The sequence below is a fragment of the Cydia pomonella genome, chromosome 25, assembly GCF_033807575.1.
Source record: "Cydia pomonella isolate Wapato2018A chromosome 25, ilCydPomo1, whole genome shotgun sequence".
Taxonomy (NCBI): domain Eukaryota; kingdom Metazoa; phylum Arthropoda; class Insecta; order Lepidoptera; family Tortricidae; genus Cydia; species Cydia pomonella.
In genome coordinates this window covers 522,807-539,846 of record NC_084727.1, presented here as the reverse complement: position 1 = coordinate 539,846, position 17,040 = coordinate 522,807, and the positions used below count along the sequence as shown (strand labels likewise).

Here is a 17,040-nt window from a genome sequence, read left to right as displayed (position 1 = left end):
GCCTTATTGAGCGTACTGTGGGACTTAGTCGATTTGTATATATTTATTATAGGTTACATTTTATACATGTTAAAATATTCATGCTGTTTTGCAACTAACTCAAGTTAGGTTCAACCGTACAAATGCGATATTATTGTTAACATTGTTGACACGGCGTGGCCTTATCACCGTGTCATCTTGTTTCACGATACGATCTTCCACGCTGTTTCACTGACGATTCGTTTACCATATTGCGAATACATAAGGTTCATTTATGGACAGTTGATGATTCAAATTCAAATATATAAAATTATTTCGTAAGTATCGTCATTTTCAATGCCATAATATATAATACATATAATCATCAAATATCATAAATACAACAGCCAATACCTGGTTAAACATTACATTTTAAAAATATTAAAATAAATAATTACTACAATATAACAGACATGTAATCTCTATTATTAACAATACATTAAATTTGGAGATGTAAAAGGTCTCCAATGTCAGAGTTGGGTACCAATAATATTTAGAGGTGTAAAGGCTCTCCAAGCGACAAAATGAAATTATATGTAATCGCGTCAGGACTGTTAGATGTTGGCTTAATCATTGTGTCAAGGCTGATATACTAAACTGTTGACTTTCCACCGTTTAATTACCCGACTAGAAAATGTTATTGTTTTAGCATATTGAGTATGTAAATACGATAACAGTATTTGATTAGGGACCTTTCTACTAAGGGAATATACATATCTGCAATAAAAGAAGTATGTATTGCATATAAAAACTTAAATTGCCTTTATTTGTAAAGCATTTTTGTTTTGTAAGTATTTACTTATATTTCATACATCAAAACGGCGGATTTGGGGCCTAAAGAAGCGGGACCGTATGAGCGGTTGGGTATCTGGCGATGGTGAGGAGCGTGAGGGGTTGCATTTTGCCTCTTCAGCTACGTATTCAAACTGTATTTTGTTTTTAAATACTCGAAATTAGATTTCAATATGTACTTAAATAAAGGTTATATTATGAATGGAAATAGCTATATTTTTTTAGACATAATACAGTGAAGTTTTATAACATAGATCTTAGTAACAAAACTTCCGTGACACTCAGACATTAGTTACTAGCGACCCGCCCTGGCTTCCCACGGGTTACACAAAACCTTAACAAATTATACACCTAAACCTTCCTCAAGAATCACTCTATTAATAGGTGAAAACTGCATGAAAATCTTTTATCGCGAACGGGGGACTTTGTTTTATATGGTGCAGCGATATAAAAACGGGTTATTCACTTGACGGGTCCCACGTTATGGACCGAAATATGTCGAGCGATCTTCGACTAAATAAAAAAAACGAGTCATTCACTGGACGGGTGCCTCGTTAAGGACCGAAACATGTCGAGCAATGTTCGACTAAAAAAAACGAGTTACTCACTGGGCGGGTCCCTTGTTATGGACCGAAACATGTCGAGCAATGTTCGACTAAAAAAAACGAGTCACTCACGGGGCGGGTCCCTCGTTATGGACCGAAACATGTCGAGCAATGTTCGACTAAAAAAAACGAGTTACTCACTGGGCGGGTCCCTCGTTATCGACCGAAACATGTCGAGCAATGTTCGACTAAAAAAACGAGTCAATAACTCAACGGGTCCCTCTTTATGGACCGAAATATGTCGAGCAATGTTCGACTAAAAAAAAACGAGTCGCTCACAGGGCGGGTCCCTTGTTATGGACCGAAACATGTCGAGCAATTTTCGACTAAAAAAACGAGTCACTAACTCAATGGGTCCCTCTTTATGGACCGAAATATGTCGAGCAATCTTGGACAAAAAAAATGCGTTACATGTTTTTAGTTAACTTGTATATTTTCTTTCTATTTTGTTTTTTAACCATACTTGGCCTCAAGCTTTCTAACAATAGATAGGCTATTTATACGAATTATGTATTAACATAGTCAGATCAGCTAATCTAACAGCTTTATACAATGTCAAAACGGCTTTTAAGACCGCCTGTTGTTACCTGGTTATATTTTCCTTTAAAATTCATTTGTAGTTTTACATGTATGTAAAATGTATAATTGTTGGTGCATTAAAGAATATTTACTTACTTACTTTTTTACTATAGAGATGGAGTCAGTAAATGAGATATTACTTATTTACAACCAATAAGAAAACAGTATGTTGTTAGACATTTTTTTTTCGTGTATTTTCCTAATAACTTTCACGACTTGTGTAAAATATTTGAATGTATCTGCTATAACTATAACTAGCATACCATACAGCCAACAGGGCAGTAGAATTGTGTTATTTGTGCCAGAATTATCTACGTATTTGTTATTTACCTTGATAACAGCATGCTCACTAGCATGGCAAATATCTTGCATGTTTAAATAAGGAAAATTGCATTCATATTGATTAAAACTTAAAACCCAATAGTTTTATGTCACTACAGATTCTTGCAATAATATGTACACGACGTTAGTTATATGCATAAAGCGTTCTTAGATATTTCCACCTGTTTCCACGTTCGGGAACTTCTGTTCGGCCCTTTGGTTAACTGGTAGAGTCCGCCATTTGTATTTATTTTATTTTATTGTGCATAAAGTTTAAGTATTTGGTGCGGTCGTGTAAAATATTATTGCAGATTGTACTGTGTATTTACTTGTAATTTCTGGCTCTTTCCCATTTTGTTTTATTCGAAACTATGTCGTTGAACAACTTATATCTGATAAAAAAAATCTACAGTGTGTACAATTTATTAGTACAATTGGGTAAAATCTGTAACTTACGAGTATAAATGTTTTTTTTAAGAGCATGATCGAATCTTCAGTAGTATTATCGTTACTGCAAAATATTTAAAACTTTATTTTAATGTAAAGGGTCACTCACTTAGTTAAAATTTGATTTTGCCCGATCCGTTTCGAACTAAATTTCGTGAGTGACCCGAACTATATTTTTAAGTGGATTTTGAATTTTGTTCGTGTTTGTGTGGCATATTAATTTTAGTAAATTGTAAATTTAAGTAGTTACATAGGTCTTCTGCTTAGCTCAGACGGTCGTCGAGAAATTAAATGATTTGAATTGACTATTGTGTTGTGAAATGTTTAAATGCTTGACTGATATGTAGAATAGATTAGAATAGTACACATAGAAATGTCTATTTGCAAGAGTCCGTAATATTTTATTTATTAAAATCGTATTTCGTATTCGTATTTAGGGTAAATGGTCAATTACTGGCCACTGTTCAATAACTGGCCACCTTATACTAAAATAGTATTTTATACAATCGTGATATAATAGAGAGCTTTTCAATCGAGTACCGCGTTTAGGCAACGAAGCTTGCTGAGTTGCCTAAGTAAGGTATGAGATTGAAAAGCATGATTATATCACTATTTATTACAATACTTTTTTCTACGAGTCATCTAAAGAATAAAGAATCTAAAATAATACTTTTTTTTACTATAAAACCTAAATAATTAATGAAAATTGGTAAGTATTTCAGTAGACAAAAAGTAGTACAAAGGACATAAACTCCGCGCAACCCCGCGCCCGTTTCGTCTTTTCTAGACGCGGCCGCACGTGATAGGTCAATTTTGTTTATAGTTGACTGCAGCGTATCGAAAAGAATTTTATAGTTGAGTTGAGTGAGCCCACATGAAAAGTATGCATTTATAGTTTGCTATACGAAATCTTAATTCAAGCATTACAGTCGACGAGTAGAAAAATTAAATATATTCACCTATAAACAGAATTCATATTTAGTATAAAAGGTGTCAATAACTGGCCACCCTTCAATAACTAGCCACCTTAGACAAATCCTGTAAAATAAGTATTTACCATCAGTTTTTAATCGCTTGCCACATTACCATAAACATGATGAGCCTATGAGCTGCTTAAGTTTAATTTTTTATTGATATTTGTTAGTTTGGAATTTATTAGCGCCATACATCCCATGACTGGAGCAAAAAACTATAGTTTTAATAGGTTAATAATATTGAAACGAATTGCAGTAGCTTTCATTAAATACATAGAAAACATAAAGGACGAATTGGACATTCAATTTTAAAGCATAAAGCGGTAGAAATTTTACAGATGTCAGTGAAATATTAAAAATACTCTAAATTTTTTCTTAAATGTCCCATGATTGGTGCCGTTAACATACTAAAATGAATTCTGTTTATAGGTGGTTCTCTCGGAAAGGTTTCCATGGAAGACGACCGTCGAGATCCTTAGGTGGTATCTTGACATTAAGCTGAGTGGAGACCTTTTCAGTGACGCTTAATAATAAATCTTTCTGTAGTCTCATGTATTACCTAAATATAAGCGCTTTCTGAATAAATTTCTTCCTTTCTATGCTAACTTATTTTCTAGTATAAGGTGGCCAGTTATTAAACAGTGGCCAGTAATTGACGATTTACCCTATTACTTTACTGATTAAAAATAATGTTCTTGGAGCTACTTTGTTTATTTACTCTTAAAGTCTATTTATTTTGTATATACAGTAAAAAATAAACGTAAACTTTTGTATTTATACATATATTATTTGGTTAAAAGTAAGCTAAATTGTATGAGGAAATCATTACCGTTTGAATTAAGTGGTATGCCTATACAGGGTGTAACAAAAATGCTGGTAACAATCGGTATCATAATTTAGGTTTTTTTTTTACATGCGCACTTTCGAATTTTCGGTATAAAAATACTACGTTTTTCTTAGCCGCCAATGTCGCCATGCGACAGTGATTATCAGTATTTTTGTTATAACCAAGTTGTGTTGTGTGATTTGAAGTAATTAATAGTTTGTTTTTATTTCATTTACAGAGCCGCCATAATAGAGTAAGTATTTTTTATTTATTTAGATGCTTGTCGCTTTTCTTTGAACTATTGTAGAAACCATAGATTACCGTTGAGCATACAATACACGGGGATCAAATATGTTTTACCTCTTAATTACCAAACTCCGGTTTATCGGGAGAAAAAATGTACCAGTGCTATTAATTAAATTTATTAAAAATGTTCTCTCGTTTTCTATCGATACTCGTACCAAACTACTTCAATCAAAATAAAAAAAGATCCTTCGTTACCTATTTGCAAACCTCTTAATATTATTATGTATCGGCATCGTTCGGCTTATTCGTTTTTCGTTTAATTTCGTATCCACGTAATTTTTCCAGTTTTAAAATTTATTGTCTGTTTTATACCGGGTGTTTCCTGTAACACGAGCAAATAATTAAACCATAAATTGTACTCCTAAGACGATAAAGCTTTTGATTAACAACTTTTAAAATTATGAAATCTTTAGATTTTATCTTTTTCATACAAAAATATTATTTTCAAGGTACGTTAACATCAGTGTGTTTGACGTTGCAATACATTGCGTCTTAGAATTAACTTCAATGTGTAATAAAAATCAAAACAAAAGTTATTTTCAAAAGTTGAGGAGCACAGCCTACAGTTTAATTTATACGACGACCGGTCTGGCCTAGTGAGTAGTGACCCTGCCTATGAAGCCGATGGTCCCGGGTTAAAATCCTGGTAAGGGCATTTATTCGTGTGATGAGCATGGATATTTGTTCCTGAGTCATGGGTGTTTTCTATGTATTTAAGTATTTATAAATATTTATATATTATGTATATCGTTGTCTAAGTACCCTCAACACAAGCCTTATTGAGCTTACTGTGGGACTTAGTCAATTTGTGTAATAATGTCCTATAATATTTATTTATTTATTATTTATTGCTCCTTTTACAGGAAACATCCGGTAAATTTAAATAGCACCTATCGCCGGCGTTTCCGTTTGTCAAAAATTAAACATCTTATTTTATCGTTCATGATTTATGGGAAATTTTATACTTCGTTGTTGAGTGACGTAGAACAGTCTGGCCGTTGCCGTTGGTGTAACTCTTATTTCTTGTAAATGAATAGTATTATAGATCGTGTCATTCACGAAGACGCGTGCCTTGAATCGTATTGACATGTCTTAAAGGTTATATTTGACAAATCCGCGCGTCATTGTGAATGACACGAACCTCCTTGAAGCAATCGTCTGGTACCCGGAGCACAAACTTTATTGAGATTAATGTGGGACTCGGCTATTTTGTGTAAGATTATCATATAATACCGGATGGCCCTAAATATACATATTATACATATTAATGACAATCGAAATTCCAATCATTTAAATTAAACTTTTTTCTTTCTTCTTTTCATCCTGTTACCCCCTGCTGGGGTGTAGGGCTTGAACCATTTTCTTCCACTGACTCCGGTCCTGGGCAGCTTGGGTAACCTCCTCCCACCCCATCCCCAATACACCCAACTCTTGCTCCACGGAACGGCGCCAAGTAAATTTAGGGCGACCATGTTTCCGTTTTCCGGGCATCTTCCAGGTCAGGGCCACCTTGGATAGGTGGGTGTCAGGCTTCCTGAGGATATGCCCTATCCAATGCCATTTGCGCGTTTGGATCTCCTTATGTAATGGCATGGCATGTTTAAATTAAACAAAACAATAAACTTAAATCGACCGGGATATGGACCGTGATGACCTTTTATATTGGTTTTGAGCTCCCGATATGTCAACGCAGTTACATGCACCTTATTTATTTATTTATTTAATCTTTATTGCACAAAAGAAAACCTTATAGTACAAAAGGCGGACTTAATGCCATGAGGCATTCTCTACCAGTCAACCTTTAGGCAAAGCAGAGAGATTGTGGGCGGTGCTACTTTAACAACAACAACCAAATATAATACAATAACATACCATACATACATAATACATACATACATAAATATACATACTTATATTTCTTATAATATATACATAAATAACGACAAAACATATAGAGCTTACCCATACATTATTATTTTTTCATTCTGCTAGCAAAGAAAGCACGTAAGGATTTTTTAAATGCAAACTTATTTTGAGCATTTTTGATGCCGTAGGGAAGTCCGTTCCAAAGACGGGCCGCCTGCACGGAAAACGAATTCGACATGAACCCAGTGCGGTGAAGAGGGATAGATAGAGACATATTGCCGGAAGAGCGAAGTTGACGGTCCCGGGTAACGCCGTAGTATTGAAATAGAGACTTAAGGTATTCAGGAGAATGAGGATCATTTAACACAGAAAAAAGAGTACACAACATGCGAACATTGCGTCGTTGACGAATGGGGAGCCAGCCGAGCTGGGAACGAAAAGATGAGACATGATCATATTTACGAAGGCAAAAAATGAAGCGAATGCAGTTATTGAGTAGCCGATCCAATTTGTCGAGAAGTTCTTCATTTAAGTCCGGATAACACTGTTAATATACTAAATTAAACATAGAGCATTCTCTTCTTGTTATTTATTTAGGTAAAACATAATTATATAAGGAAACACATTTTGTTACAAAAAGCAAGAACAGACCATAGAATAGTGAAACCAAAGACAAGGAGTAAAAACAGATAGGAGTGTTGCCAATGTAAATGTACATTATATTAACACGCCTCCTTACATTTACATGTATGGCAACAAAACAACTACATTATATTAGGTAACAACTATTCAACTTAACAACTTTTAAGAATACAGTTTTAATAACTGATAAGTTTTATAAAGTAACTTATTCTAACCTTATACATGTCTTTGTCTATAACTTTATATTTAAACTATCTCTAAATTTAATAAATTTCACATTTCCCAGAGCCTTAGTTAATATGTCTGAAACATTATTTTCTGACTCAATCTTAATAACTTCAATTTTTCCTTCTTTACAGTTTTCATGAACATAATGAAAATGAACCTCTATATACTTAGATTTTTTTGTTAAATTTCCATATTTGGCAATGGCTACAGCACCAGAGTTATCTTCATATATTTTAACAGGTTGACTCATTTTTAGAAACACTTCATTAATTAAACATATTAGAAAATTTATTTCTGTCACTGCGTCTGACAGAGCGATATATTCGGCAAACGTAGATGACTTTGTAACAGAGTTTTGTTTCTTTGATTTCCACAAGATTATATTTCCAAACAATCTAATCACGTACCCAGTAGTAGATTTCCTATCAATTGTATCGCCTGCCCAATCCGAGTCAACAAAGCAATCTATGATGTCAGCATTATCATTTTTATAATATTTTAGCTTAAGGCTTTTAGTTAGATATAAATATTTTAATACCCTTAACGCATATCTAAAATGTGTCTCATCACAGCAATTTTGGAAACGACTTAGGTAATTAACACTAAAAGAAATATCTGGTCGTGTGCCAGAGCTAATATGCAACAGAGCACCTATTAGATTTCTATACTTAATATCTTCATTTAATTCAGATTTTTCCAGTTTTAAATTTATTTCCATAGGCGTTTTGTATAATTTGGCCTTTTCAATATTATAACGTTTTGCTAATGATTCAATGTAATATTCCTGACTCAAAGTTAAAGTGTTGTCTTGTTTGTAGTTATATTCAATATCTATACCAATATATTTCTGAACTTTGCCTAAATCCTTCATTTTAAATTTGTCACATAATTTGTTCTTTATATCACTTATGATATTTACATCTTTACAGCAAATCAGCAAATCATCAACAAACAATAGAATGTAAACATCAAAGTCGTTTTCCTTTTTGAAATATAAACAGTAATCATATTTACTTCTTTGAAAATCTAGTTTAGTCAGACAATTGTTAAAACATTCATACCAAGCGCGTGGACTTTCTTTCAAACCATATAACGATTTATTTAGCCTATAAACCTTTTTACTGTCACATTCATAACCCATTGGTTGTTTTACATAAACTTCTGAATTTACCTGACCATTAAGAAATGCCGTCTCTACATCCATCTGGTGGATTTCTAAAGAATTTTGACAACAAAATGACAATAAAAGTTTGAAAGTTGGCATTTTAGCAACAGGGGAGTAAGTATCATCGGCACAATCAGTTTGTTGAAAACCTCTAACCACTAACCTTGCTTTATATTCCGTATCACTCTTCTTTCTGTAGACCCACTTCACATCAATTACCTTTTTGTCTTTTGGCTTACTAACAAGTGTCCATGTTTTATTTTTTACCAAGCTGTCTATCTCGCGATCCATGGCTTCCTTCCATTTGTCAGAATTTGCACAAGTTATCGCCTCCTGAAAATTTTCTGGGGTCATAGCATCACAATAGTTTACGTTAATACAATAATAGCCAAATTCATCATCAAATCGTCTTGGTGGCTTAACTTTTCTTTTTTGTCTCTCTTCGTTTTCAACACCATTTACTTTATCCATATTTTGGTCCTCTGGTATGTTGTTTGTATTCTTTCCAGTTTGTAATGTCTTTTCCGGTTTTTTTTCAAAACCACACAAATTTACATCTTCTTCTATAATATCACAGTGTCTAGCTATTATTATTTTATTGTCAATTAATACTCTATATCCAGTTTCATTGTAGCCTAGTAATATACCCATTTCTGCTTTCTTGTCCCATTTGGACCTTCTTTTCTCTTCTGGAATTCTCACAAATACTCTACTGCCATACATTTTCAGATACTTTACTGATGGCTTTCTTCTGAAAAATATTTCATAAGGGGTTTTCTTTTCAATTGTGTTAGTCAAAGTTCTATTTTTCAAATATGCTGCTGTTTTTATAACTTCTGGCCAATATTTTCTTTCTACCTTTGCTTCTGACAGGAGACATCTCCCCATATCCATCAGAGAACGATGAAATCTCTCCGAGGTTCCATTGAGCTGATGAACATAAGCTGGACATGGTTTTATAATAATTCCCTTCTCTCTTGCAAACTGAAAAACTCTTGAATTTATATACTCTTTTCGATTATCACATCGTATTTCTTTTATCATCTTATTTGTTACATTTTGCATTTCATTTACATAATGTACTAGGCAATCATATACTTCATCTTTCGTTCGGATACAATAAACTCTGACCAGTTTGCTATAGTCATCTATAAAGCTCAAAAAGTATTTTTCTCCACAATTTCCTGTTGTTTGATGAGGCCCATTTAAATCTGTATGAACAATTTCTAATATATCTTGTGCTCTTCTTCGGTTATTTTGAAAAGGTAAATTATGCATCTTGTTTTCAATACATGTTGCACATCTTAAATATTCTGATTCTATTTCTTTAGGCAGTCCATCTAATGATTCATTTTTGCACATTACTTCCAAATTATTAAAGTTGACATGTCCTAATGTCCGGTGTAATTTTTCTTTCATAGACATAGTGCTTTTACTCACATTCGCTTCCAGCATTTTTTCGTTGACATAGCTTTTCATCTTATACAATCTTTCATCTTTAATTGCAATTGCTATAATCTCTCCATATGGGTTATAAATTTTGGATAACCTTCCTCTTGACACAATTGTGTTTTTGTCAGTGACTTTAGAGTAACTTATTAAGTTAACCTTCATTTCCTCAACATAAAATACATTCATTAATTTTACCTCTGATCTTCTCCCGTAGACTGAGAAATATGTGGTAATATTTCCAACTTTAGTAGCTTTTAATTTTCTTCCATCACCAATTTTAATATCTACCGGATTCTTCAGGGTTTCGCATATATCAAAGTACTCATCATTATTAATTATGTGATCTGTGCATCCTGAGTCCAGGAGCCAGTTTATTTCACCCTTTTTTGTTGTTGCTTCACACTGAGAGGCATTATTTGCGATTGCGGGAAAACTGTTTCCGTGTACTTGTTCATTTTGGTTATATCCTCTGCCTCTGTGAAAATTTCTAGTATAGGTCCCACGTCCTCTACTGGAGTGTCCGCGACCTCGGCTTCCTGAATGCCCTCTACCTCTGTTAACTGAGAATGTTCGACCTCGACCTCGAGGATTATTTTCAGTGCGAGCATAACAATCTCTCTGTAAGTGACCTGGTTTTCCACAAAAATGACAGTTAAAATTTGTTTGTGATGACGGTCTGGCTTCAGCACGAAAGGCATTTGAGCTGTTATTTGACATTTCGTTCGATTTTTCCTCGGCACTTTTAAGTTTAATCTTGCTTTTTAAGTAATCAACTGTCCTCTCTCTCTCTGGTAAAACATCTATCAAGTCACCGATATGACTATAGTTTTGTGGCAGTGATTTCAACATATAGTTTAGTTTTTCCTGCTCCGTAACATCTGCACCTGCCTGCTTTAATTCGTTAACAGCTTTTTCGAAATCGTCGAAAAATAAAGTCACGTCTTCATAGTTTTTCAATTTTACAGTTTCGAGGTTATGTCGGCACACTATTTGCAAGGCCGTCGACTTTTTTAAATACATCTTGTCAAATTTTTGCATTATTTCGTATGCGGTATCTAAATCGCTTATGTATTCTAATTGTTTATTCGATATTGCGCTATATATATATAGTTTGTCGCTTGAATATCGCGATCGTCCCATTTTTCATCGTCAGTTGTCAACTTTCCTCGCATAGTAACATCTTTGCATTTTTTGAACTGTAAAAATTTTAGTATACGTATTTTCCAATTACTGTAGTCTGCTCCATCAAAAATTGGTATATTTATATCACCGTTCTTCGCCGCCATCACTTCTTTATATCTCGTTATAATGTTCGATCATACATTATCTATTTCACATCACCATTATAAACCACGCTCTGCTACCATGTTAATATACTAAATTAAACATAGAGCATTCTCTTCTTGTTATTTATTTAGGTAAAACATAATTATATAAGGAAACACATTTTGTTACAAAAAGCAAGAACAGACCATAGAATAGTGAAACCAAAGACAAGGAGTAAAAACAGATAGGAGTGTTGCCAATGTAAATGTACATTATATTAACAAACACACATCACCATAATCAATAATGGCGGCGGCAGGGCATTGGCGGTACGTTGTAATATGTTGTCTCGCAGGTTTGCACGATGTAATGGGAATGTCAAAATAACGCTATTTAAAGCGTTTTGCCAGACCTTTTACACGTGCAGTCTGTGGACAAATTATACTAAAAGGGCCCTCAATGCCCTGCGCGTCCAGTATAACAATGGGTTCAGGATGTTGTTGGGACTGCCTCGCTTTTGTAGCGCGTCAGGTATGTTCGCGGAGGCGCGCACTGATTGCTTTGGTGCAATAATACGCAAAAGGACTGCCTCCCTGATGCGTCGCGTGCGGGACAGTTCCAGCAGCCTCTTGCGCCTAGTGTTAGAATCGCCTGCTTGCGCCTTCTGGAAACACTGGGAGGGAGTACATATGGGATCCAGAGGCTTGGTGTATAATTTATTATGACCTAGTATAGTAGTTAACTAACATAGGATTAAGGGAATGTATACTAACACTATGGACATGGTCCGAAATAAAAATAAATTGAATTGAATTGAAATTGAATTGAATAATGGGCAGGATAAGGGAATTAATTAATAAAACTTTGGTTTTGATAGGCAGGAAGTGCTTAAATTTATTAAGAGTGTGAAGGGAACCCATGACCTTTCGACTGATCTCGGTAACCTGCGCTCTCCAACTCAGAGTACTATCTAAGAGAACACCCAGATCTTTAACACTTTGACTGAACCTTATTGGAGTGCCGTCAAAACTTACTGGTGTTATCGCGTCCAAGTCTATTCTTGCAAGCTGTCTGGAACTACCGATAACAATGGCCTGGCACTTGGAAGGATTTACAAAAAGGCCGAACTTGTTTGACCACTGCTGGATATGTAAAAGGTCCAGGTTAAGTTTCTCAATGCAAGTCTGAAGGTCAGTCACGGGGCACTGGTCATAGAGTTGCAGGTCATCAGCATACAGATGGTAGGTACAGCAAAGGTTAGGTGTAATAAAGTTAATAAAGGCGGAAAATAGAAGTGGGGATAAAATTCCTCCTTGAGGCACGCCAGTAACCAGGTCACACCAGTCAGACAAGGACCGGTCAACTCGGACTGCCTGCTGGCGGCCCCTCAGGTAGGCTGCGAACCAGTTAAGGGCTGTTTCCGAAACGTTCATGAGTTTGAGCAGAGCAAGGAGAATGTCATGGTCAACGGTGTTGAACGCGTTAGAGCGCCTTATATACGCGCCCAGTGGTATAGTTTCTATTTTTCTCCGTGAGCGTCTACGGATTATCGTCTTATCTATTGTTTAAAAACCGCAAAGGCGCGTGCCACTATGAAAAAATGGTCAGGCCGCATAGGTAGCGTTTATTGAATTACTACTCTATTGAGCACGGAATAAGATTCATTATGAACTAATACAGAATTCTAACAAAATAGCTGTCTGATCTCTATTGGTGCGTCTAAGGTAGGCGACTAAACGCTCTCAAACCAGCTTAACTTGTGACACTGCGATCCGAAATAAAGATACGTATTCGAAGACCTCGCTTGCACTGGTAATGCGAGCGCACGGCTAGCTAGCGCCAAGGAAGCAATGTTATGTTTCTCGAGGAGCAGGTAAAAAACAGGGCCGGATTTTCACACAAATATATTTGGGTGGTTTTACGTTCTTTAATTTAAAGAGATAAAACATAACACTATTTAAATAGTAGGTACACATCTAACAGAATGGGTTTGTGTAATTACAATAATAACGAGATATACTCATTTTTATAATCAACTGTTTAAACAGTTGTTTGCTAATTTTAAACTTTAAACAGGCTAATTTTAAATAAACAATAAAACAATGGTAAAATAGTCTTCTTCTTCTTCCATCCCTTTTCCCTTTATTTGGGGTCGGGCCTCCTCACATATTTGCGCCAGGATGTCCTGTCCTGGGTTGTTTGTTCTGGCAATTGGGCTTGCTTGAGGTCTCCTTGTATTTTTGACCACCAGGTCGTTGGTTTGCGGCCCTTCCTCTTGTTTTGCTCTGGTAAATCTAGCGCTATCTGTACCACATGATCTTTGCTGCGTCTTTTAATATGTCCGTACCATCTTAAGCGGTTTTCGATGATTTTCTCAGTGATAGGTGCGACTTTAAAGCTGCCTCGGATGAATTCGTTACGAATTTTATCTAGCCGAGTAACACCTCCCGCCCACCTCAGCATCCTCATCTCATTGACGTGAACTTTCTGCTCGTGTACCTTTTTTGTTGCCCAGCATTCGGAACCATACAGAAGTGCTGGCCGGACCGCCGTCTTGTAGACTTTCCCCTTAATTTTTACGGGGACTCGGGGATCACAAATTACTCCTGTAAGAGATCTCCATTTCTGCCAAGCTACGTTAACCCGATGCGCTATATCTGCATCAATTTTGGCATCCGTCGTGAGCATTGAGCCCAAGTACTTGAATTTATTCACAGTTGGGATAGGCGTTGACCCAACTGTAATTGTTTCCGGCGTTATGTTTCCACTAAAAGGGCATTTTAAGTACTCGGTCTTGCTCCTACTCACTCGTAAGCCGTACTTTTCTAGAGCAGATACCCACGTATTTAGTATTTCCTGCAGTTCTTTAGAAGTGTTAGCTGCTAGGACGATGTCATCGGCATAGAGCATAGTCCATGGCAATGCCGAAGGTATGTCTTTGGTCAGATAGTCCATAATCATATTAAAAAGTAGGGGACTTAGAGCGGAACCCTGATGGACGCCTACATTGACTTCGAACGCGTCACTAAGGCCTGCTAGGCTTCGAACCCTTGTGCTGGCTTTGCTGTACATGTCTTGGATAAGCCGTATATATTTTTCTGGAATTTCCTGGGCACGAAGGGACTGCCATACTAAACTGCGGGGCACGCGATCAAAGGCTTTTTCGAGGTCAATGAATGTTAGATGTAGGTCCTCCTGGTTCATCATATGTTTTTCCATCAGGATCCTTATTGCCTGTATAGCGTCAGTGGTGGACTTGGATGCTGTGAAGCCAAACTGATTTTCCGATATGATAGAGAGATTGAGCAGACGCTTGTTCAAAAGACGTTCCCAAACCTTTAATGTGTGTGAAGTCAGTTTTATTCCCCTATAATTTTCACATAACGCAACATCACCCTTGTTCTTATAGAACGGTAGTAAATAACTCCGTCGCCATTTTTCTGGCATGCGTTCAGTTCTCAGAATCATGTTAAACTTTGGTGAGCCATACTATTCCTACCAGGCCCAGGCGCTTCCAAAGGTATGCAGGGATTTCATCAGGGCCAAGGGCTTTTTTGTTCTTCATTTTGCCAACTGCGTTTTTAACTTCGTCCGGGTGAATTTGCTCTATAGGGCCATGTATGGGTTTTAGGCATGGATGATCTTCTCTCGGGAATTCCTCGTTTAAGAGCTGACTGTAGTATTGATGCCATCTATTTCTGATATCTAAATTGTCAGTAAGTAGTTTGTTGTCGCTGGTTTTTATATATTTGTTAATTTTTATGTCCAACGTAGCTCTATGTTTGTGTTTTGCAATTTTTAGGATTTCGTGTTCATCTTTAGCCTTTTCTAAGCTATTATAGAAAGTTTGGTTAGACTTTTCTCTCTCCAGGGCCACACATCTCTTAGCTTGTTTCTTCGCTGCGAGGTATTTGTCTTTGTCTGCATCAAGTTTTGAACATTGCCACTTTTGGAACATCTTCTTCTTGTGTGACAGAGATCCCTTGACTTTTTCGTTCCACCAACTGCAATCCTTTGCAGTACTGTGGGGGCCTTTGGACACTCCCAGTATTTCAGCAGATCTCGCTCGACATTCTTTTTCAAACGAAGACCACATAGTTTCAGCGTTTTCATAGTCTATTTCGGTATCAGTTTTCAGGTAGTCTTCTATTTGACTGAGCAGCAATTTTCCTTTAGGGCCTGCCAATTCCTTCCACTTAGTTCTGGGTGTTTTGTCCACTATGGTTTTTAAAGGGCTAGGTAAGTCATAGACGGCGACAAGTATACGATGCTGCGATGTTAGAGCCTCGCCTGGTATTACTTTGCAGTCTTTGAATTTTTGTTTGACGGCCCTGTCCGCAATGATGAAATCTATTTGAGATGTTCTGCCTGCACACTTATAGGTGATCAGGTGTTCTGCCTTTTTCCGAAAGTTTGTATTTATCAGGGTTAATGAATGCCTTGCTGCATAGTCCAGGATTGCTTCGCCTTGTTTATTTAATTGTCCCACCCCAAATCCGCCATGTGACGCGTCGGATGTGGTATTTTTGGTCCCAACATGGCCATTAAGATCACCTGCAATGATTTTACATTCATTTGAGGGTATGCCGTTGGCTAGCTCATCTAAATCCTCCCAAAAAGCAGTCTTTTCGGCTTCCATACAGCCAGTTTGGGGGGCATATGCTGATATGATATTATAAATCTGTTGATTTTCCATAGCTAATTTTACCGCTATTAGTCGATCGCTTTTCCGCGTGACATTTATTATGCGAGATTTAAAATTCTTATCGAGAACTATTGCCACTCCGTTCCTTTTATTATTGGTTCCATAGTATACGACCTGGTAATCATTTCCAATATCTTTAGATTTGGAACCTTTCCATTTTGTTTCCTGCAGACAGCAAATGTGTATATTCCTTCTTCTTAAGATGTTGCTCAATTCTTGGCTTCTACCCGTAAGAGACCCCAAGTTCCAGGTTGCGAGTCTTATTCTTCCTAGTTTTTGGTGCGAATATTTGTTCTTGTCAGAGTATTCGTCGCTTGGGGGGTACGCCCTAGTATTTTTCTTGTATATCGTATTATTCGCATCAGCGTCGCTTACGGGGTACGCCCTAGTAGTATTGCCATTATTCGTATTATTGTGCATTTCATGTGAGGAGAGTGTAATTGGCTGTTTGTTTTACGGCCGGCTGCCGCCTGACGCCAAGGTAGTAACTCTCTTGGAGAGCTAGGGAGCCGCCGTTGGACCTTGATCTCTTCCGCCGCCTTCCCTACTATCCTGCCCTACCTGGCAGTATAGCTCCAGTGCAACCTGTGGCCTCAATAAGTAAGGGCAGCTTGTCACTGGGTTTTGTGCCGCCTCCGCCTGCTCTGCCGTACCGATATCCGCTATCTCCGCCTTTGCAGCCGTTGCGGTCTTCACCCGTACCCTGGGCAGGGGGCCGCGTTATACCCCGCAGCACTGGGTCCCCGTTCGAACTTCGCCACCTTCTCGACCCGGCCTACTGAGAGGAGGAGGTGCCCACCCCCGCGACTGGGACGCGCCGAACGAGAATTGCTCAAATGGTAAAATAG

General features: G+C 36.9%; 2 protein-coding genes across 5 annotated transcripts in view; one reads left to right on the top strand and one right to left on the bottom strand.

The window, feature by feature from the left end:
- LOC133531521 (ommochrome-binding protein-like) overlaps positions 1 to 17,040 on the bottom strand; it is a 302,438-nt gene that overhangs the window by 32,678 nt on the left and 252,720 nt on the right. The window lies entirely within an intron of this gene.
- Positions 1 to 17,040, top strand: part of LOC133531518 (uncharacterized) — a 57,198-nt gene that overhangs the window by 20,123 nt on the left and 20,035 nt on the right. For 2 of the 4 annotated variants that reach the window (XM_061869782.1, XM_061869781.1), the window contains exons 4-5: positions 4,801 to 4,815; positions 16,873 to 17,031. In XM_061869782.1, coding sequence (XP_061725766.1) covers positions 4,801 to 4,815; positions 16,873 to 17,031 — 174 coding nt within the window. The remainder of the gene's footprint in view (positions 1 to 4,800; positions 4,816 to 16,872; positions 17,032 to 17,040) is intronic. The other 2 variants (XM_061869784.1, XM_061869785.1) reach the window with 1 other exon arrangement.